Below are 22,923 nucleotides of genomic sequence, written 5' to 3'. Positions count from 1 at the left end.
CGTCAAGGGGTGACACACGCACCATGCTAGAATGAAAGCACTTTAGTAGATGTCACTATGACTTTTTATACGAAAAGGTTCCACAGTGCGTCACGATTCAGTTTGTTCGAGTGAGCCGTCGAGGTCAAAGATATTTTTACACTTTACTACCTTATCGCTGTGTTTTGAAATTTTGTATACGTATAATTGTAAGACTTGTCACTGTCTGGTACTAAAGTGTAGATATTTTTGACCTCAACCGTACTCGGGTCTCGCAGCGAAGGTTCGGTTTGGTTTTCAGAAAGGTTTGTGGATCATCTGAAACAAACAAAATTAATATAACCTTTTGTATAGCACGGGCTCAGTACAAAATAAAAACCGGCTAAGAGCGTGTCGGACATGCCCGAAATAGGGTTCCGTAGCCATTACGAAAAAAATAAGTAATATTTTTCTAAGGATTTCGTTTTTCGTACGGAATATTCCAAGTTTAGGTATATGTACAATACAATTTAAAGTACCTAGGCAAAGGAATAGGAGCTTTAAGATATTATGGAAGAAATGGACTAAGTAGTGTTTATCAAAAATGCATTTTACGTTATTTTAATAAACCACAAAACGTATTATGTTTTAAAACGGTTTTATTAAGACGCAGGAGACGCGCGCTAGGGGCGGCCCACTGTACACCACGCACCTACAGGAAGTGCCCGCCGACGCCAAAGCTGAGCCCCGGCGCGGGCTGGTCCCCCTTGCGCGCCACCAGCGGCAGCGCGTAGTTCAGCTCCAGCCGCGCCACGCGCCCCAGCCGCAGGAGACGCGCGCTAGGGGCGGCCCACTGTACACCACGCACCTACAGGAAGTGCCCGCCGACGCCAAAGCTGAGCCCCGGCGCGGGCTGGTCCCCCTTGCGCGCCACCAGCGGCACGCGTAGTTCAGCTCCAGCCGCGCCACGCGCCCCAGCCGCAGGAGACGCGCGCTAGGGGCGGCCCACTGTACACCACGCACCTACAGGAAGTGCCCGCCGACGCCAAAGCTGAGCCCCGGCGCGGGCTGGTCCCCCTTGCGCGCCACCAGCGGCACGCGTAGTTCAGCTCCAGCCGCGCCACGCGCCCCAGCCGCAGGAGACGCGCGCTAGGGGCGGCCCACTGTACACCACGCACCTACAGGAAGTGCCCGCCGACGCCAAAGCTGAGCCCCGGCGCGGGCTGGTCCCCCTTGCGCGCCACCAGCGGCACCGCGTAGTTCAGCTCCAGCCGCGCCACGCGCCCCAGCCGCAGGAGACGCGCGCTAGGGGCGGCCCACTGTACACCACGCACCTACAGGAAGTGCCCGCCGACGCCAAAGCTGAGCCCGGCGCGGGCTGGTCCCCTTGCGCGCCACCAGCGGCAGCGCGTAGTTCAGCTCCAGCCGCGCCACGCGCCCCAGCCGCAGGAGACGCGCGCTAGGGGGCCCACTGTACACCACGCACCTACAGGAAGTGCCCGCCGACGCCAAAGCTGAGCCCCGGCGCGGGCTGGTCCCCTTGCGCGCCACCAGCGGCACCGCGTAGTTCAGCTCCAGCCGCGCCACGCGCCCCAGCCGCAGGAGACGCGCGCTAGGGGCGGCCCACTGTACACCACGCACCTACAGGAAGTGCCCGCCGACGCCAAAGCTGAGCCCCGGCGCGGGCTGGTCCCCTTGCGCGCCACCAGCGGCAGCGCGTAGTTCAGCTCCAGCCGCGCCACGCGCCCCAGCCGCAGGAGACGCGCGCTAGGGGCGGCCCACTGTACACCACGCACCTACAGGAAGTGCCCGCCGACGCCAAAGCTGAGCCCCGGCGCGGGCTGGTCCCCCTTGCGCGCCACCAGCGGCAGCGCGTAGTTCAGCTCCAGCCGCGCCACGCGCCCCAGCCGCAGGAGACGCGCGCTAGGGGCGGCCCACTGTACACCACGCACCTACAGGAAGTGCCCGCCGACGCCAAAGCTGAGCCCCGGCGCGGGCTGGTCCCCCTTGCGCGCCACCAGCGGCAGCGCGTAGTTCAGCTCCAGCCGCGCCACGCGCCCCAGCCGCAGGAGACGCGCGCTAGGGGCGGCCCACTGTACACCACGCACCTACAGGAAGTGCCCGCCGACGCCAAAGCTGAGCCCCGGCGCGGGCTGGTCCCCCTTGCGCGCCACCAGCGGCAGCGCGTAGTTCAGCTCCAGCCGCGCCACGCGCCCCAGCCGCAGGAGACGCGCGCTAGGGGCGGCCCACTGTACACCACGCACCTACAGGAAGTGCCCGCCGACGCCAAAGCTGAGCCCCGGCGCGGGCTGGTCCCCCTTGCGCGCCACCAGCGGCAGCGCGTAGTTCAGCTCCAGCCGCGCCACGCGCCCCAGCCGCAGGAGACGCGCGCTAGGGGCGGCCCACTGTACACCACGCACCTACAGGAAGTGCCCGCCGACGCCAAAGCTGAGCCCCGGCGCGGGCTGGTCCCCCTTGCGCGCCACCAGCGGCAGCGCGTAGTTCAGCTCCAGCCGCGCCACGCGCCCCAGCCGCAGGAGACGCGCGCTAGGGGCGGCCCACTGTACACCACGCACCTACAGGAAGTGCCCGCCGACGCCAAAGCTGAGCCCCGGCGCGGGCTGGTCCCCCTTGCGCGCCACCAGCGGCAGCGCGTAGTTCAGCTCCAGCCGCGCCACGCGCCCCAGCCGCAGGAGACGCGCGCTAGGGCGGCCCACTGTACACCACGCACCTACAGGAAGTGCCCGCCGACGCCAAAGCTGAGCCCCGGCGCGGGCTGGTCCCCCTTGCGCGCCACCAGCGGCAGCGCGTAGTTCAGCTCCAGCCGCGCCACGCGCCCCAGCCGCAGGAGACGCGCGCTAGGGGCGGCCCACTGTACACCACGCACCTACAGGAAGTGCCCGCCGACGCCAAAGCTGAGCCCCGGCGCGGGCTGGTCCCCCTTGCGCGCCACCAGCGGCAGCGCGTAGTTCAGCTCCAGCCGCGCCACGCGCCCCAGCCGCAGGAGACGCGCGCTAGGGGCGGCCCACTGTACACCACGCACCTACAGGAAGTGCCCGCCGACGCCAAAGCTGAGCCCCGGCGCGGGCTGGTCCCCCTTGCGCGCCACCAGCGGCAGCGCGTAGTTCAGCTCCAGCCGCGCCACGCGCCCCAGCCGCAGGAGACGCGCGCTAGGGGCGGCCCACTGTACACCACGCACCTACAGGAAGTGCCGCCGACGCCAAAGCTGAGCCCCGGCGCGGGCTGGTCCCCCTTGCGCGCCACCAGCGGCAGCGCGTAGTTCAGCTCCAGCCGCGCCACGCGCCCCAGCCGCAGGAGACGCGCGCTAGGGGCGGCCCACTGTACACCACGCACCTACAGGAAGTGCCCGCCGACGCCAAAGCTGAGCCCCGGCGCGGGCTGGTCCCCTTTGCGCGCCACCAGCGGCAGCGCGTAGTTCAGCTCCAGCCGCGCCACGCGCCCCAGCCGCAGGAGACGCGCGCTAGGGGCGGCCCACTGTACACCACGCACCTACAGGAAGTGCCCGCCGACGCCAAAGCTGAGCCCCGGCGCGGGCTGGTCCCCCTTGCGCGCCACCAGCGGCAGCGCGTAGTTCAGCTCCAGCCGCGCCACGCGCCCCAGCCGCAGGAGACGCGCGCTAGGGGCGGCCCACTGTACACCACGCACCTACAGGAAGTGCCCGCCGACGCCAAAGCTGAGCCCCGGCGCGGGCTGGTCCCCCTTGCGCGCCACCAGCGGCAGCGCGTAGTTCAGCTCCAGCCGCGCCACGCGCCCCAGCCGCAGGAGACGCGCGCTAGGGGCGGCCCACTGTACACCACGCACCTACAGGAAGTGCCCGCCGACGCCAAAGCTGAGCCCCGGCGCGGGCTGGTCCCCCTTGCGCGCCACCAGCGGCACCGCGTAGTTCAGCTCCAGCCGCGCCACGCGCCCCAGCCGCAGGAGACGCGCGCTAGGGGCGGCCCACTGTACACCACGCACCTACAGGAAGTGCCCGCCGACGCCAAAGCTGAGCCCCGGCGCGGGCTGGTCCCCTTGCGCGCCACCAGCGGCACGCGTAGTTCAGCTCCAGCCGCGCCACGCGCCCCAGCCGCAGGAGACGCGCGCTAGGGGCGGCCCACTGTACACCACGCACCTACAGGAAGTGCCCGCCGACGCCAAAGCTGAGCCCCGGCGCGGGCTGGTCCCCTTGCGCGCCACCAGCGGCACCGCGTAGTTCAGCTCCAGCCGCGCCACGCGCCCCAGCCGCAGGAGACGCGCGCTAGGGGCGGCCCACTGTACACCACGCACCTACAGGAAGTGCCCGCCGACGCCAAAGCTGAGCCCGGCGCGGGCTGGTCCCCTTGCGCGCCACCAGCGGCACCGCGTAGTTCAGCTCCAGCCGCGCCACGCGCCCCAGCCGCAGGAGACGCGCGCTAGGGGCGGCCCACTGTACACCGCACCTACAGGAAGTGCCCGCCGACGCCAAAGCTGAGCCCCGGCGCGGGCTGGTCCCCCTTGCGCGCCACCAGCGGCAGCGCGTAGTTCAGCTCCAGCCGCGCCACGCGCCCCAGCCGCAGGAGACGCGCGCTAGGGGCGGCCCACTGTACACCACGCACCTACAGGAGTGTGCCCGCCGACGCCAAAGCTGAGCCCCGGCGCGGGCTGGTCCCCCTTGCGCGCCACCAGCGGCAGCGCGTAGTTCAGCTCCAGCCGCGCCACGCGCCCCAGCCGCAGGAGACGCGCGCTAGGGGCGGCCCACTGTACACCACGCACCTACAGGAAGTGCCCGCCGACGCCAAAGCTGAGCCCCGGCGCGGGCTGGTCCCCTTGCGCGCCACCAGCGGCAGCGCGTAGTTCAGCTCCAGCCGCGCCACGCGCCCCAGCCGCAGGAGACGCGCGCTAGGGGCGGCCCACTGTACACCACGCACCTACAGGAAGTGCCCGCCGACGCCAAAGCTGAGCCCCGGCGCGGGCTGGTCCCCCTTGCGCGCCACCAGCGGCAGCGCGTAGTTCAGCTCCAGCCGCGCCACGCGCCCCAGCCGCAGGAGACGCGCGCTAGGGGCGGCCCACTGTACACCACGCACCTACAGGAAGTGCCCGCCGACGCCAAAGCTGAGCCCCGGCGCGGGCTGGTCCCCCTTGCGCGCCACCAGCGGCAGCGCGTAGTTCAGCTCCAGCCGCGCCACGCGCCCCAGCCGCAGCGCGACGCCCGCGCCGCACGACACACGCACCAGCGACAGCGCCTCCAGCTGGGACACGCCCCTCCTCTGGGAAAACCGCTCCGGTTAATATCAGGGTCATAAGACTAGTACAACTAAGTATTTATTAACGTCATAATATCGAAAATACAACCTGAGACAGGGATACAGGGATAAAGGATTTATGATTTATTTATTTATTTATTTTTCTTTACATATAAAGGCTGACCAGGATTATAAATAACCTCGCCGTATTACGGAATACCAATAGAACTAATTTCTTGCACTGGTAACACTAAATTCAAATGTCATGTGTCTATTGCTGTCAGTTTAACGTTGTTTACGCGTGGTATTTTAAAGTTTTCTGCGTTAAAATGCCGAAGATTATCAATAGCTTTGGAAAGAAAATAATCAACAATGTTTAAAAGTATTTGTCATAGAAAAAGTCTGAGGGATTAGGAAATATTCCTTTAAATAACATCACCGACACCGTTGTCAATATGACTGGTAGGTGTCGTATAGTAAGTGTAACGAATGTTGCAATATAAAACGTAGAAGTGCTGCCCTCGCGTCAGGTTTTTTATATTCCTGGTCAGCCTTTAGTTTGTTGCAAGAATAACATTTATTGAATTTAATTATTTAAAAGATTGCATTGCGGTAAGTAAGGTACCTAACTAATAAGATAAAACCAATTAACAACATGACATTAAATAAAACATTTTTTTTTTTCATTTTTCAGTAAATAAATCTATGTAAAGTAGGTTTTTTAAATTAAAATAAAGTATAAAGGATGGGGTGCTGGGAGGGTGGGGTGCTGAGAGGATGGGGTGCTGGGAGGGTAAGGTGCTGGGTGGGTGGGGTGCTGGGACGATGGAATGCTGGGAGGGTGGGGTGCTGGGAGATGGAATGCTGGGAGGGTGGGGTGCTGGGACGATGGAATGCTGGGAGGGTGGGGTGCTGGGACGATGGAATGCTGGGAGGGTGGGGTGCTGGGAGCGTGGGGTGCTGTGAGGGTGGGGTGCTGAGAGGATGGGGTGCTGGGAGGGTAAGGTGCTGGGAGGGTGGGGTGCTGGGAGGATGGGGTGATGGGACAGTGGGGTGAGAGGATGGGGTGCTGGGAGGATAAGGTGCTGGGAGGGTGGGATGGTGCGATGCTGGGATAGCGGGTCCTGGGGTGATGGGTCGGTGGGCTGTCAGGGTGGTGGGGTAATAGAGTACTGGGGTGGTGAGGTGACAGGTTGGTGGGGTGGTAGGTAGGATATCGGGGTGGTGTTGTGGTGGGGCGCGTGGGGTAGTGGAGTAGGTCGCCGGTGATGGGTTGGTAGGATACTGGGGGTGGGCGCTGGGGTAGCGGGGTAGAGTGCGACTGACCGGGGTCGGCGAGGCAGCCGGCGTTTGAGGAACGCGCTGCGGGGGACAGCTCGCCCAGCCGGCGCACCAGCCCGCCCCCCGCCCCGCCCGGACGGAACGGCAGCGGGAGGAACACGTGCGCGCCGCCCGCCCAGTACATCTGCAAACAAACACGACAGCTTTACTCGACAGATGGCACTGCTCTATAATACATTTTATTTATTTATCCGAAAAATTAAAAGGAAAAGGAAATTACTTATATCTAAACAGCTCTTCCAAAGTATAGAAAAATGTATTTAAATTATTAGAACACTGCCATCAATAGATACTATGTATCCACATCATAAAATATGTATCTAGTCGCTTTTTGTGTCTAGTCGCTTTGTCTCGGGTGTCCGGAAGGCGCCGCGCGCAGTGGGCCCCCCGCCCCCGCCCCCCTGCCCCCCCTCACCCGTCCGCCGAGCGCGTGTCCGTCCTGCTGGGGCCGAGCCCGCGCTGCCTGAAGCCCCGCACGCCGGTGGGCCCCGCCCCCGGGCCCCCCTCACCCGTCCGCCGAGCGCGTGTCCGTCCTGCTGGGGGCCGAGCCCGCGCTGCCTGAAGCCGCGCCGGTGGGCCCCCCGCCCCCCAGGCCCCCCCTCACCCGTCCGCCGAGCGCGTGTCCGTCCTGCTGGGGGCCGAGCCCGCGCTGCCTGAAGCCCCGCACGCGGTGGGGCCCCGCCGCCCCTGTCCCCCTCACCCGAGGCGCGTGGTCCTGTCCGTCCTGCTGGGGGCCGAGCCCGCGCTGCCTGAAGCCCCGCACGCCGGTGGGCCCCCCGCCCCTGTCCCCCCTCACCCGTCCGCCGAGCGCGTGTCGTCCTGCTGGGGGCCCGAGCGGGCTGCCTGAAGCCCCGCACGCCGGTGGGCCCCGCCCCCCCTGTCCCCTCACCCGTCGCCGAGCGCGTGTCCGTCCTGCTGGGGGCCGAGCCGCGCGCTGCTGAAGCCCGACGCCGGTGGGCCCCCGCCCCCTGTCCCCCGCTCACCGTCGCGAGCGCGTGTCCGTCCTGCTGGGGGCCGAGCCCGAGCCGCGCTGCTGAAGCCCCGAGGCCGGTGGGCCCCGCGCCCTGTCCCCTCCCCCCCCTCACCCCGTCCGCGCGAGCGCGTGTCCGTCCTGCTGGGGGCCGAGCCCGCGCTGCCTGAAGCCCGGCCGCCCGGTGGCCCCCGCCCCTGTCCCCCCTCCCGTCCGCCGAGCGCGTGTCCGTCCTGCTGGGGGCCGAGCCCGCGCTGCCTGAAGCCCCGCACGCCGGTGGGCCCCCGCCCCCTGTCCCCCCTCACCCGTCCGCCGAGCGCGTGTCCGTCCTGCTGGGGCCGAGCCCGCGCTGCCTGAAGCCCCGCACGCCGGTGGGCCCCGCCCCCCTGTCCCCCTCACCGTCCGCGAGCGCGTGTCCGTCCTGCTGGGGGCCGAGCCCGCGCTGCCTGAAGCCCCGCACGCCGGTGGGCCCCCCCAGGAAGAAGTTGTCCGGCAGCTCGGTCCCGAACACGTCGTGGAGTATGCCCGCCGCGCCCGTCACTTGCAACACCTGGATCAAAGTTAAACTCTAATAGTAGATTGTACAACTAGAGCATAAAACAGCATTTTACCCAAGGCGTCCATACAGCTTTCATTAGCTTTTCTTTCTTAACTAAAAATCAATAAAACTAAAAATTTATAAGTATAATAAATAGTAATGCGTGAACGATAAAAGGTACATAGTATGAACAATTTTGTTTCCACTGTTGCTATTTAATTTCCTCGCCATCAAAGTGAAAACTCTAGAATTAAACCCATTTTCCCCTCGGCGTGTCTATCCACCCTCGCCATACCGGCTCGGGTGAAATGGCTCGTTTTATGCTCTTGTTGTAAAATCTACTATTGTTCAATTTAGACAATAACGAGCACTTAAGGTCTCTACCTATTACACCGTATCGTACCATGACCGTAACAGCATCGTGTCGAAGACTGTGCCCACTAGCACGTGCAGTCGCGTGTCAAACACGGAGCGTCAAACTCGACATCTTGTAGTCCTTGTTGCTTTACATACCGTGCCTGACACGTTCCTTTCCTATTACGGTCATAGAATGATACGGTAGAGACCTTTAGCGTGGAAACTCGTACTCACCACATTCTCCATCAGCTCGACGTTGGCCTGCGCCTGCATTTCTGTCTTGACGTGCGCCACGCCGCCGCCCAGCCCGGCGACCTCGCTCGAGAACTGAACCCACGTCCCGCGCGTCGGGAAGATGGGCTCGTCGCGGTGGTCCACCGACACTATGTGCCGCAGGACAGACTTCATCTGTGGACCTGGGGGAAGTTGCTAAGATGAGTAAAGTTGCCATTGGTGGGCAAAGTTGCCGCGTTCGGGCTAAATTACCACGTCCGGGCGAAGTTGCCATTGGTGGACAAAGTTGCCGCGTGCGGGCAATGACACGTTCGGGCAAAGTTGCCATTGGTGGGCAAAGTTGCCGCGTGCGGGCAATGACACCACGTTCGGGCAAAGTTGCCATTGGTGGGCAAAGTTGCTATGTCTAGACAAAGTTGCTATCCTGCCCTCATAATAGGACCCACACACAGTCACATACGCTAGGAAAAATCCTACTACAATCCTACTGCACCATTCGATCGGTACGATTTATCGTAAATTCTTACACACGCTGCAGTTTATCGTTTCATTTCAGCGGTTATGGGTTTAATTGTAGCCCCTATCCATCCATTCCGATTTTTCTTTTCGAATTTTTGTACTGTTCCAATCGAAGGTACAGTTTTAAAACATCATACAAAACTGTAGTTTTACATACACGATACGATAAAGTACCGGTCGAACGGCCTGCAGGCTGATCGTTAGGATTTTTAGCAGCATCTGTGATCTTCGTAACTGGTGAACTTATTATTTTTTTATAAGGAACTAGTCAATTCGGGTACGGAACTTTAATGGGTTTTTATTGTATTCTTAATACAAGCTTACTTGCTGACTGTGCAAATGTGTTTCTTTAGATGACTAAACTACATTTCCGTAACAAATTTGAAGTCGATGTTATTCACCATTGAGAAGTTCCTTCTTGCGGAGACGATCCTGGCTGAACCAACAATATGCCACCACGAGATTAATGTATTGTCACCAGATTTACGTAACGTATGCCAAAATCCAAGTCAATCAGACCACTGGAAGCTTCCAAGGTATAAGGTAGTTGTCTCACCGCCAACGAGGAAACGATTGGCTATCGACTATTTTCTCGCTCAAGAAACGAACAAAAGATAAGATCCTGTGTGAGTAAAAGAGATACATATATTAATAGTTGATCGCTGGCTGTTCACACTGTCGGCGACAACTCGCTCTTACATCTTTTGTCGCAGCGACAAGAGCTATAAAACTCGCTGAGCTATAGATACTCGCTCAGCGATGTCAGCTTGGCGGCCGCCCCGCACGAGCGAGTCGAGTGGAGCGAGTAATCGCCCGTCGCACGCGAACACTCGCTTACAGCCGAGCGACAAAACTACACTCGCTTCTCGCTGCTCGCCCACTCGTTTCTAGTTACTCGCTCTACTCGCTTCTCGCTGATCGTCGGCGGTGGGACAAGTGCCTAAAAGCGACTAAAAAAAAACTACACTACTAAACTAAAAAACGAGACGAGACTAAAAGCTTGTAAAACGAGACGAGTGTTCGGTAACACCGTTCCACTAGATTCACGCGCGGCGAATAACCAAGACTATGGGAAGTATACGAACCGCTGCTCTCGCGAATCTTGAAGCTGGTGGTTTTGCTGAGCACGGCCGTCTCGCGCACCAGACCCTCCCACTGCAGCTGGTGCTTCGTCTGCAACAGACAGACAGACATACAGTCCGGAAAAATGGTCTTAATCTACATTACACTCTTAAGTTTTTTTTTTTAATCTTTTTGTATTTTTTATTTCAATTCCAAACTTTTTGTTACTTTTACGGTCATCACGTAAAACCTATATCGAAAATACATACTGAAATATAGATGCACAGAAAACCAGAAAAATAAGACCAGCGCTGGGAATCGAGCCCAAAGTTTCTCGATGAGGGCTACGGCATAGATGTCGCTAGTGTCGCTGCTTAAGTGGCTAAATAAGAAACAACACAAGCTGAGATAAGAGGTGCATAGGAGAAATTCGTGTCTGTATCGTTGTCCAGCGGTGGTGTAGCGGAATGCCGAGGACCTGGGTTCGATTCCCAGCGCTGGTCTTATTTTTCTGGTTTTTCTGTGCATCTATATTTCAGTTTGTATTTTCGATATAACACTCTTACTTATACCCAAGATCCCGGGAACCGGGTACCGGTCCGGGAATACTGGAGCTAAAAGCTGATTCAAAGTTATGAATTCAAAAGTATGATGATAATGATGATGGAACCTGGCGTGCTGAAGCTAGGAGCTCCCTGGAGTTGACCCACTGCAGGCTACTGAAGATGTAATGATGTTGATGGAACCTGGCGCGCTGAAGCCAGGAGCTCCCTGGAGTTGACCCACTGCAGGCTACTGAAGATGTAATGATGTTGATGGAACCTGGCGCGCTGAAGCTAGGAGCTCCCTGGAGTTGACCCACTGCAGGCTACTGAAGATGTAATGATGTTGATGGAACCTGGCGCGCTGAAGCCAGGAGCTCCCTGGAGTTGGCCCACTGCAGGCTACTGAAGATGTAATGATGTTGATGGAACCTGGCGCGCTGAAGCTAGGAGCTCCCTGGAGTTGACCCACTGCAGGCTACTGAAGATGTAATGATGTTGATGGAACCTGGCGCGCTGAAGCTAGGAGCTCCCTGGAGTTGGCCCACTGCAGGCTACTGAAGATGTAATGATGTTGATGGAACCTGGCGCGCTGAAGCTAGGAGCTCCCTGGAGTTGGCCACTGCAGGCTACTGAAGATGTAATGATGTTGATGGAACCTGGCGCGCTGAAGCTAGGAGCTCCCTGGAGTTGACCCACTGCAGGCTACTGAAGATGTAATGATGTTGATGGAACCTGGCGCGCTGAAGCTAGGAGCTCCCTGGAGTTGACCCACTGCAGGCTACTGAAGATGTAATGATGTTGATGGAACCTGGCGCGCTGAAGCTAGGAGCTCCCTGGAGTTGACCCCCTCCAGGCTACTGAAGATGCATGATGATGATGATGATGATGGTGGTGGTACTCACGGCGGGCGAGGTGTTGAAGGCGACGCCGAGCAGCAGCCCGCGGTCCAGCAGCCGGTAGCCCGACCACGGGTACTCGTGGTTCTGCTGGTACACCGACGCGGACAGCCTGACCGACACAATCAAAGGAACTTGTTTAATAACCCAACAATATACAACGTAAAAATTGCATTTTTAATACAAGCTTTTTTTGCTGACTGTACTTTTTCTTGACTGTACTAAGTGGCATTGTCACCCAAATTACATTTGCATGCCAAATTTCAAGTCGATGCTATTAACCGTTGAAGAGTTCCGTCCTGCGGAGACGATCCTGGCTGGACTACCAGGATGTCACTACCAGATTATTGTATTGTCACGCGATTTATAAGTATTCCACATTTCAAGTCAATCTGACTACTGGAAGTTGTCAAATTTAACTTGCAAGATTTGATTACAGACACAACGGGGCAGGTGAAACTAAAGAAAAGCTTGTAAAAAGCTGGAAAATCCCCGACTTTGTCACTTCTAAGTTCAATATCTCCGATTTTGAATCAACATGTCTAAGAATCGCTAGAAAACCGGTTTAATAAAAAAAAGCATTCAAATCGGTTCACCCGTTTAAGAGCTACGGTACCACAGACAGACAGACAGACACATAGCGGACAAACGTATAACATCCCTCTTTTTGCGTCAGGGGTTAAAAAGTAGGTCACATGGTCAACAGGTGTTTTTTTTTTTTTTTATTCGACTGGATGGCAAACGAGCATGTGGGTCTCCTGATGGTAAGAGATCACCACCGCCCATAGACACCTGCAACACCAGGGGGTTGCAGATGCGTTGCCAACCTAGAGGCCTAAGATGGGATACCTCGCGTGCCAGTAATTTCACCTGCCTGGCTGTCTTACTCTCCACGCCGAAACACAACAGTGCAAGCACTGCTGCTTCACGGCAGGATTAGCGAGCAAGATGGTGGTAGCAATCCGGGCGGACCTTGCACAAGGTCCTACCACCTGCAAAAGGTGTAGGTGTAAGTGTAATTTACTAACGCCATCTTGCGATATTTCGCCTCTGTGAAAACCTTCATTAGAAAATATGTGTGTGTGTCTGTGTGTGCGCGCGTGAGTGTCTGTGTGTGCATGTCTGTCTGTGTGTGTGCGCGTGTACTCACACGGGCACCCAGGCCTTGTGCGGGTAGGGCTTGGTGGCGGCGACGCTGAAGTTGGACGAGCTGCGGTACCCCATACTGTACTCCGACTGGATCTTCTCCCCGCGCCCGAACACGTTCGGCAGCTTCACGCCTGCCCGGGGGGGGGGGGGGGACAAAGTCAATAGTAGATAGTGCAACAAGAGCATAAAACAAGCCATTTTACCCGAGACGCTCATATAGCCGAGCCGGTACGGCGAGGGTGGATAGACACGTCGAGGGGAAAATGGGTTTAATGCTCGAGTTTTACACTGCTTTTCACTTCGATGGCGAGGAAACGAAATAGCAACAGTGGAAACAATAATTCACTTTCTATGTACTTTTTATTTTTTATGCTCTTGTTGTACAATCCCCATATAGACCATTCAAGAACATACATACGAGTTGCATTTCATAGCAGACTATTGAGGGACGATTAATTCTTAGTAATCTATTTTAATTTTGGTATTAATTGGGTATTAACTTTTTTATTCCATTTATAAGTTACCGGAATTATAGTTAACAGTTACCATGGCGTTAAAAGCTACGTTATCTTTGCCCGTCACAATTATTAAAAAAAAACGTAGTGTCTTCTGTCACCTGTCAGTGTAAGGATCAGGCGGTTTAGTTACATAACGTTTATTTACGATGAAAGTCAAACAAAGGTCAAACGTTATTTTTCAAATATACACACGATCAATTAGTATTTCTTTTACTTAAATGTGATAAAATGGTGTTTTTGGAAATAGACCACATTGTACATAAGAACCATCGCTACAAATCTGACTTCTTCGCCCGTTTAAGAGCTACGGTGCCACAGACCAACACACAGACGCACATAGCGGTCAAACTTTAGCACCCCTCTCTTAGCGTCGGGGGTTAAAAATTGCCTGTGCCCAGCACTGGGACGTATATAGGCTGGGATGATGATGATGATACAAAAACTGTCATTCTTGGAGACAGGCAATTTTAAACAGCTGACATTATGCAAAAGACGTGTTGGCATTGTGAAAAGCAGACATTTTGGGAAAAATACATTTTAGGTAAACGGATATTTCAGGCCTGAGCCGAATGGTGTTTTAAACACACGCACAGCTCGTTGACTCACCCAGCACGAGATTGCCCTCGTTCTCGGTGACGGTGGTGTTGACCCCGCCCACGATCCTGGACAGCTCCTTCACCTGGAACGTCACCTGCCGACACGAGGAACAGAGACCGGTATTTACATGGCGTTTTTGACCCGTCACAGCCTCCTAACTCCTCGCGTACTTTATAAAGGACTAATTAACACTAAGAACAACGGCCGAATGTACTTTATAAAGTACAAATTGTACAATGAATAAAGAATTCTAAGAATTTTGGAATAATGTCCAAAATAACAAGGCAGGTCAACCACGACAATAGGTCTTAAACGCTAATCAACTGTATAGTGTGCACTCACACACCTCCACTCCATCCCTTTATATATCATGTACTCTTAGGCTTAACGCCCAACACCACAACTGACTGTAAATGTCAATTAGTGATGAAAATAAATAAATAATACCAAATGATTAAGTGAGAAGACTGATAATGTGATTACGAGATTAAGTTGTTTTTTTTTTGTATAAAAAACGTAAGAAATGAATGTATTTTGATTTTATTAACCTATCTATCTATTATCTAGTAATTGTATTTTTTTTTCTAATATTCATATTCGCAAAACATTCGCAGAAATTTTGCGAATGCGAATGGGAATATGCAAAAATATGCGAATATTCATCACTAATGTATATACCACTTATTTGGCTGATGGTACATACTCGTGTTTCATACATTTTACTTGCCCCAGTACCGATATCGGATCGGATAATCTGAAAACGCTCTAAGGCGAGGAAGGTGTCTATTGGTTCATGAAAAACACATTTCTCGCAACACACCCTCGCACATCTTTTTTTTTATTTTTTATTCGACTGTTTGGCAAACAAGCAAGTGGGTCTCCTGATGGTAAGAGATCACCACCGCCCATAAACATCTGCAACACCAGGGGTATTGCAGCGTTGGCAACCTAGAGGCCTAAGATGGGATACCTCAAGTGCCAATAATTTCACCGGCTGTCTTACTCTCCACGCCGAAACAACGTGCAAGCACTGCTGCTTCACGGCAGGATTAGCGAGCAAGATGGTGGTAGCAATCCGGGCGGACCTTGCACGAGGTCCTACCACCTGCAAAACACATCTCTGGTGGAAACAGGCTTTTGTGAAATCCCGGAATTTAGACTCAACTGCTGTATCTGATGATAACACTAGCCCCTAATATGTTATGGCATAATGACATACAGATATGCCGACACACAACACAGTGTCTTGTGTGTCTTGTACCTCGAGCCCCTCGGGCGTGGCGTGCGGCCCGTGGGACACGTCGATGAACACGCCCACCGACCGGAAGCAGCCCAGCGCGTCCAGCGCGCGCCGCACCTGCGTGTGTCGCGTGTGTCGCGTGTGTCTTGTACCTCGAGCCCCTCGGGCGTGGCGTGCGGCCCGTGGGACACGTCGATGAACACGCCCACCGACCGGAAGCAGCCCAGCGCGTCCAGCGCGCGCCGCACCTGCGTGTGTCGCGTGTGTCGCGTGTGTCTTGTACCTCGAGCCCCTCGGGCGTGGCGTGCGGCCCGTGGGACACGTCGATGAACACGCCCACCGACCGGAAGCAGCCCAGCGCGTCCAGCGCGCGCCGCACCTGCGTGTGTCGCGTGTGTCGCGTGTGTCTTGTACCTCGAGCCCCTCGGGCGTGGCGTGCGGCCCGTGGGACACGTCGATGAACACGCCCACCGACCGGAAGCAGCCCAGCGCGTCCAGCGCGCGCCGCACCTGCGTACAGCCCACCGCGCGCATTGTTCAGTTCAATGACCCACAGACGCTACCGATAGTTCAACTCGGTCGTGCGCGCGGCCCTGTGTGCGCGTGCGCCGTGACGCGGCAGTCGTCGTGCGAGCAAGACGTGTTCTTATCGCTGTACCCACACACCCACATGGGGCCGCGCGCACAACTGACTTCAACTATCTGTACCCTAGTTATTTGGGTCACAAGGGAGCAAAATCGGGTATTTACGGCGAGGGCGTACATTGAATCCAGAATGTAGCGAAGGATTCTACAATAGAATCATGAGCGTAGCGAGGGATTCTAAAGTAGAATCCTGAGCGTAATGAGGGATTCAAGTGTTAACGCCCAAGATGAAAATAATTTTGCTCCCTAGTGGCTCATACAACTTTTCACACAGAGCATTAAAAAACTTGAAAAAAAATATTCTTAATAATATCAAAGAATAACCAGCGTAGAAAATGGTGTGGCTTTACAATTATCAACTTCAAAAAATGGCATTTGCAATAAAACACTTAGAAAAGCCTTGAACAGAAAAGTTGCACTTTGCTCCCTCTCGTCAGGGAGGAAAAGTTACTTTTCTGAAGGAGAGGTGTGAAAAATTATTTTCATCTTGGGCGTTAACACTTGAATCCTTCATTACGCTCAGGATTCTATTGTAGAATCCTTCGCTACATTCTGGATTCAATTTACGCACTCGCCGTAAATACACCATTTGCTCCCTTGTGACACAAATAACTATTTCACACCTCTCCTTCAGATAAGTAACTTTTCCCCCATGACGAGAGGGAGCAAAGTGCAACTTCGCCGATCTGGACGCCCTCGCCGAAATACACCATTTTGCTCCCTTGTGACACAAATAACTATTTCTGAAGGGGAGATGTGAAAAAAACATAACGACCAGCCCCCTGTACCACAAAAGTTACAAGTGCTACAACTCGACAAAATTGTAACATTTTACTATGACAAACCTGACAACTTTGTCAACTTTTGTCACTTGTAACTTTTGTGGTACAGGGGCCTGACGGTGCGCTACAACCAGAGCCGTCCAAGGAATGTGTTTGTGATGCCATGAACTATTACAAAAGAAACTCTCTACATTTGACAGTTACAATAAAATTGACAATGAAAACGCGGGTAGTTGTGCGCCGGTGTCTGGTTCGTCGGGTCGGGGCCGCGCGAGCAGAGCGGCGGCTGCCGTTGCTCCCGGGAAGAAGGGCTACAGGCTTGTTCGGACTAGGCTAGTATTTTAGTCTAGTAGCGAGTAATTTAGTAGCTAAACTATTCGCTACTGCCTAAAAATCGTTCGCATTACAGTCTAGTATTAAAGTGGTTTCCTCGCTCCAGCGAAACGACATTTTCACGCCAACTAATGAACTCGAGTAAATCGTCAGGTTCGGACTTGTTTAGCCGGCGGCCGAGTAAGCACGGACGCGTGGTGGGGGGGTGCTACTCACTACTAAACTACTAAAAAAAAATAGAATAAAATGGATTAACTCGACTAAATTACTTACTAATCTGCTCGACTAATTATTTGGTGTTCAGACACGTTTAGCTACTAAATTACTCGCTACTAGACTAAAATACTAGCCTAGTCCGAACAAGCCTTACGGATTAGCCAAACTCGATTATCGATAGCTAAACTCGATTTAAGCGTGTCACACACTACGCAGATACGATAATATTTTATCTGCGTATAATAACTTAATGATCTGAAACTATCACACACTACGCAGATACGATAATATAGGAGACGATACATTCAGTCTAAATCCTTCAAACTGAGTAGACTTGTTTTTCGGTGCGGAATGTTTTCGTGTTTATCTTTTCTAGATTTACTCGCGTGCAGCGGGGCTCTCACATCAACCAGATAATTTATATACGCAGATAATATCTTTGCCATCTCTCGATATATGTCGGTGCCCACAGATACTTCACGATAAAATATAAGTTATCTGCGCTGTGTGTGAGCTCATATTGAATCGTATAGGGAGCGATATTGACAGTGTAGTGACACAGTTGTATAGCTACCCATATAGCGATATCTTTATAGGTTAGCTATACCGACGGGCACGCGAGTAGTCTCCCGCCCATAGGACTGTGTACTCGTCCTTTTGGGAATAAATAACAGTTAACAGTATTCTTGGTTTATAATCAGTGACTCTCCCCAAATTGATATAACTCAAAGAACGCTATGAATGAATGAAAAAGTATTTATTTGACATTATTTTTTACATAGGTTTTTTGCACATAGCCCTGCAAAACTGTTTACACAGTTTGTCTGCAGGATACAGTCTCTATAAAATATAAAATAATGTAATGTATATATTATTCTTACATAAACTATTATAATTATTGTTACAACTATGTCTTATGGAAGAGTTTCTACTAAATACTTTTTAAGTATCTTTTTAAAGTTATGCTAAAACAGATATGCGTTCAGATATGCGTGTGTTATCGTATCTGGTTAGTGTGTGACGGGCTATAGTCTATAGTCGCTCTCACCCTGTGCGCCCTCAGCACCACGTCCTGGAAGTGCGTGGCGTGGAACAGGTCATCGACCGCGCCGCGCACCAGGTCGTCCCGCGTCCGCGCCAGGCCCTCCACGTGCACGCGGTCCACGCGCGCCTGCCGAGTGCCGCCGCCACCATCAAACACCATCAAATACAAATACTAATTTACATTTTATGGTCTCACACATTTCACCAGAAACTGGCATGCAAAATGAGCACAGAAGAGACAGAAGAGACGCCCCAGCCCCCGCTGCCACACGCCCACTGCTGGACAGGGGCCTAGCCCACAGGCGCACGGCCGGATTAACCCCTAAAATAGCCCCTTTTTTACAAGCTTTTATTTAAGATTGTTTTTTTTTTGGAGTCTTTTTGTATTTTTTATTTCAATTCCAAATTTTTTGTTACTTTTACGGTCATCCCGTAAAACCTATATCGAAAACACAAACTGAAATATAGATGCACAGAAAAACCAGAAAAATAAGACCAGCGCCGGGAATCGAAACCAGGTCCTCGGCATTCCGTGCCGTGTCGTGTGGTATACCGCTACACCACCGCTGGACAACGATACAGACACGAATTTCTCCTATGCACCTCACATCTTTTATTTAGTTTCACCTGTCCCATCATCATCATGTCAGCCGAAAGACGTCCACTGCCGGCCATAGGCCTCCCCCAAGACTCCACTCAGACCGGTCTTGTGCTTTCCGCATCCACCGCGACCCCGCGATCTTAACCAGGTCGCCGCTCCATCTTGTTGGAGGCCTACCGACAGCTCGTCTCCCGGTCCGCGGACGCCATTCGAGAACCTTCTGACCCCATCGGCCAAGTGCCCCACCCACTGCCACTTCAGTTTCGTAATTCTTTGGGCTATGTCGGTAACCTTAGTTCTACTGCGGATATCATCATTTCTGATTCCATCCCGCAGAGAAACCCCGAGCATGGACCTCTCCATAGCCGTTTGAGTGACTATGAGCTTGAAATTTGGAATACTTGTAAATCGCGTGACAATACAATACTCTAGTAGTGACATCCTGGTAGTCCGGCCAGGTTCGTCTCTGCAGGACAGAACTCTTCAACGGTTAATAGGCATCGACTTGAAATTTGGTATGCAAATGTAGTTTGGGTGACACTACAAGTACAGTCAACAAAAAGTACAGTCAGCAAAAAAAAGCTTGTATTAAAAATGAAATTTTTATGGTTAGGTTATTAACCCTTTAAAGCCACAGCTCTTTTCTAGTTCAATCAAATCATCTGTCAGCATCCGTTGAAATCAATAACCCATAATAACATCAGTTAATATGAATTTACATGAGGGAATACGGTATTTGACAACTCCTGATGTTGCCATATCTTAATATTATTATGAAAATATAGATATACAGATAGTGTTTAGCGAAGAGAAAATTTAAATCGGTTGAAAATTGGATTTATATTTTTTTTTTTGAAAAACCTATATACCTGTCTCTTTCTCAAACGCTTTTCTTTATGCAGCAAGTATGACGGTACTGGCGTGTGACGTCACATGCCAGTATGTCTTTCTCTGTCTAATCTTGAATTTCAAACCTTTATAACTTTATTTGTAAAAGTAGCTTAAAAATTGTTTTTCTATTCGATAACAGGCATTGTGTAGTTTTAATTTATAAAACATATACTTACAAAATAGTCAAATACCGTATTGGCATAACATTAAACTGGCATAACAATAATAATAATAATTTATTTACCTACTCAGATCCATTGGTTTACCTATTGTTAGTAACACATTGATTGATTGATTGAAAGTAGGTACTTAATTATATTAAACTCATATCATCAGAAAGTTGTGAGTATAATAGTATTTTATTCAACTGTATCGTAATAGGGGTCCTTAAAACACGAGTGTGGGCAATATTTAATCTACATCCATATATTGAATCCTCTATCATGTGTTCCGCGAACCATTGATAATGACCTGCATTAACTCTTACTAGGCAGGTATGTCTGCCCCACGAGCTGCGCCCGCAACGACCTGCTGCTGCAATGATGTTTGAAATCTCATTACAATACAGATTTCTGTATCGTAATGACCATTACGATACAGCCGTGTTCATAATAGAATCCAATGTCGTAATGCTGGTCATTATCTATGGATTTTGAAGGCATAATTGAGGATTTACTATATGGGTGTAGATAAAAACCTGCCCTGCACCGCTACTTACCCTGACGCCGTCCAGCTTGATGGTAGGCTTGGGCAGGATGGGCTCGCTGTCGGCGTCAGCAGCCTCGAACTCGAACAGCCCCCCTCCCGACACCATCTCCCCGCTGTCACCCTGCCCCTGCTCCGCCTGAGAAACAAAATGTCCAAGTCAATTTACATAAACTTGAAAGCTTCATAAGTGCTTGTTGCCTAAATTGAATAAAGATGGATTACTAATGTATGGGCAAAAAACTTCTCCCAAAGTACCATCAGCCAAATAAGTGGTCTATCAATTATTAAACAAGTTCCTATCAAATAGATATGTCGCTAAAGTCCAACTTTCAAGTTGACAGACACATCTATTGGCATTATTGTTTTGTGACATGCAAACGATTATCAACTTTAGGGTGGTAGACCACATGTTTGGCTGATGGTATCGATCACATCCCAAAATATTTTACTCAAATTATCATTTGGCAAAAAATCATTTGCTAAAACAACTTATCGCAATTTTACAGTTAATACATATTTTTTTTGGTAAATTATTGTTTCATAAAGGGAAATTATTAATTGCACATCAAATAAATAATTGCCTATCAATGTATTCTCATCATTTATATATCAATTAAATTATTTCAATACAAATAAACTAAATGTTTAGCAAAACTAGCACTGCAGATAATTCGAAAATGTACATCAATCTACAATATACAAAAATACTACAATCACATCAAAAATACTGACTGCACAGCAAATTAATTAGATTGTGCATAGTACTCATTTTCATAGCAAAATAACTTTTATTGTCAACTAGCGTTTACACGCGGCTTCGCGCGCATAAGTCATTAGATACAGCAGTTGAATTAAAATACCAAGATTTTATCAAATTCTCGTGGGAATTCCCTAAAATTACACTGTGGTTTACATTGACATTAAATTAAAACACCCATGGCCAAATTTCATGACTCTAAGCCCAGCGGTTGTTATTTCAAGATTTTATCCCTAACCCGTAGGAATATCGGGATAAAAAATAGCCTAGGTGTTTATTCCAGATGTCCAGCTACCTACATAACAAATTTCATGACTCTAAGCCCAACGGTTATTAGTTCAAGATTTTATCCCTATCCCATGGGAACATCGAGATAAAATGTATCCTATGTTTTAATCCAGGTTATAAACTATAATTTTTCCAAATTTCATCCAAATCCGTCCAACCATTTCAGCGTGAAGAAGTAACAAACATACTCACTCACTCACAAACTTTCACATTTATAATATTAGTAGGATTTGGCATCGGAACATTAGGTGCAACGACAAGCAGAGTGAGGAGGAGCGTTAGGTACAGTTGCGACCACAACGCGCGAGCCGCCGCGCCGCGGCAGAAGGAAATAATTTGGCACCTACTAGTGCTGGTTATGCAATTTACTTGATGTAAAAAGTATAAAAATGATGAAATTAAATTGATAGGTATACATATTATGTTGTACTTAATAAATAATATGTCAAATAAAATTTTGTTTCATTTATTTAAACTGCTGTGCGTTAGACTAATGTAAAGGCGACATTTGTTCCCCGTAGTAGTTTGAAAGAGATTTGGCGACCGCATTAGGTGAACGACACAGTATAGAAATACCCTTATCTTAAAATGTTCTTTTCATCTTCGTTGACAGACTAGAAACAAGTTGTAAGTGCTATTAATAGCCTTCTATATCGTCTAAGATTTGACTGCTGTAATGATACAGTGATTGATGATTGATAATGTAAATAACAATACAATACAATGCAATACAAAGACTCTTTATTGTACACCAGACATAGTAAGCGATACAGAAAACAAATTATTAAAATTACAAGGTAACAACACGCTGAAGAACGCGCTGAAGAAGAAGAGGAGAGAATGTAAATAAACTCCGAAATTCGAAAATCGAAGTTCGTATCGTACCGTCCCTCTCACACTCGTATTCATCAATATTAGCGTCAGTGGGACGTTAAGATACCGAAGTTCGAATTTTGCACTTCGTAGATAGAGCCCGTACAGCGGTCGAGTTTGTAGTGCTCTATCGAAAGCGGTACTGTAAAGCAGCTTGTACGATTTTTCTCGCAAATGTTAACTGAGGTTACATTTTGTTATGCGAATTCAAAAGACAAATACCTAGAGAAATAACCTCTCACATGTTCTTACAAGAAAATGTATTTATTAGATTAACCAAAAAAAAAATAGTTACCTTTGCATGCACTGTGCCCATATTTTCTCAGTATTCAATGTCAATCAGTAAATAAATAAAAGTATTATTTATTTTTGCAATTTAGAATTTTTATTTTGAATTACATAAATACACAGATTTGACAGCGAGGCGAGGCGAAGACATGGCAACAATTTCAGCGACTGTCATTTATAAAATCGAAATGTACCATAACAAACGGCCAGTTTTCACTTAAAAATAGATCAAAATGCTTATAAATTAGGCTAAATATTCATTGAAATTATTGAATAATTATAAAATAATTAACTCAAAAGTCAATCTGTTCATTATGAAATTTATGAATTCTGTTATCAGCTGATTAATTT

At 51.4% G+C, this 22,923-nt stretch overlaps 1 protein-coding gene across 1 annotated transcript; it reads right to left on the bottom strand.

The window, feature by feature from the left end:
• Positions 1-4,769: 4,769 nt before the first annotated feature.
• LOC141443815 (sorting and assembly machinery component 50 homolog) lies at positions 4,770-22,752 on the bottom strand. Its single transcript, XM_074109177.1, has 13 exons — positions 22,580-22,752; positions 20,377-20,502; positions 18,171-18,293; positions 15,168-15,656; positions 13,916-14,000; positions 12,793-12,922; positions 11,649-11,754; positions 10,225-10,312; positions 8,621-8,802; positions 7,938-8,041; positions 7,126-7,174; positions 6,503-6,645; positions 4,770-5,202 (listed from the first exon to the last, which is right to left on the bottom strand). Exons 1-13 carry the CDS (start codon positions 22,598-22,600, stop codon positions 5,022-5,024), a joined length of 1,827 nt encoding a protein of 608 aa, XP_073965278.1. The 5' UTR covers positions 22,601-22,752; the 3' UTR covers positions 4,770-5,021.
• Between the last annotated feature and the right edge of the window lie 171 nt (positions 22,753-22,923).

This window comes from Choristoneura fumiferana, chromosome 28 (assembly GCF_025370935.1).
Source record: "Choristoneura fumiferana chromosome 28, NRCan_CFum_1, whole genome shotgun sequence".
NCBI classification, from domain to species: domain Eukaryota; kingdom Metazoa; phylum Arthropoda; class Insecta; order Lepidoptera; family Tortricidae; genus Choristoneura; species Choristoneura fumiferana.
Note: the sequence above shows the minus strand (reverse complement) of the source record. Positions and strands in the feature narration are given on the sequence as shown.

Coding starts and splice junctions, on each gene's coding strand:
- LOC141443815 (XM_074109177.1), bottom strand. CDS start 22,600: ATGGGCACAGTGCATGCAAAG. Junction 18,294..20,376: donor TCAAGCTGGACGGCGTCAGG/GTAAGTAGCGGT, acceptor GGCACTCGGCAG/GCGCGCGTGGACCGCGTGCA. Junction 12,923..13,915: donor CGAGGGCAATCTCGTGCTGG/GTGAGTCAACGA, acceptor CCCCCCGGGCAG/GCGTGAAGCTGCCGAACGTG.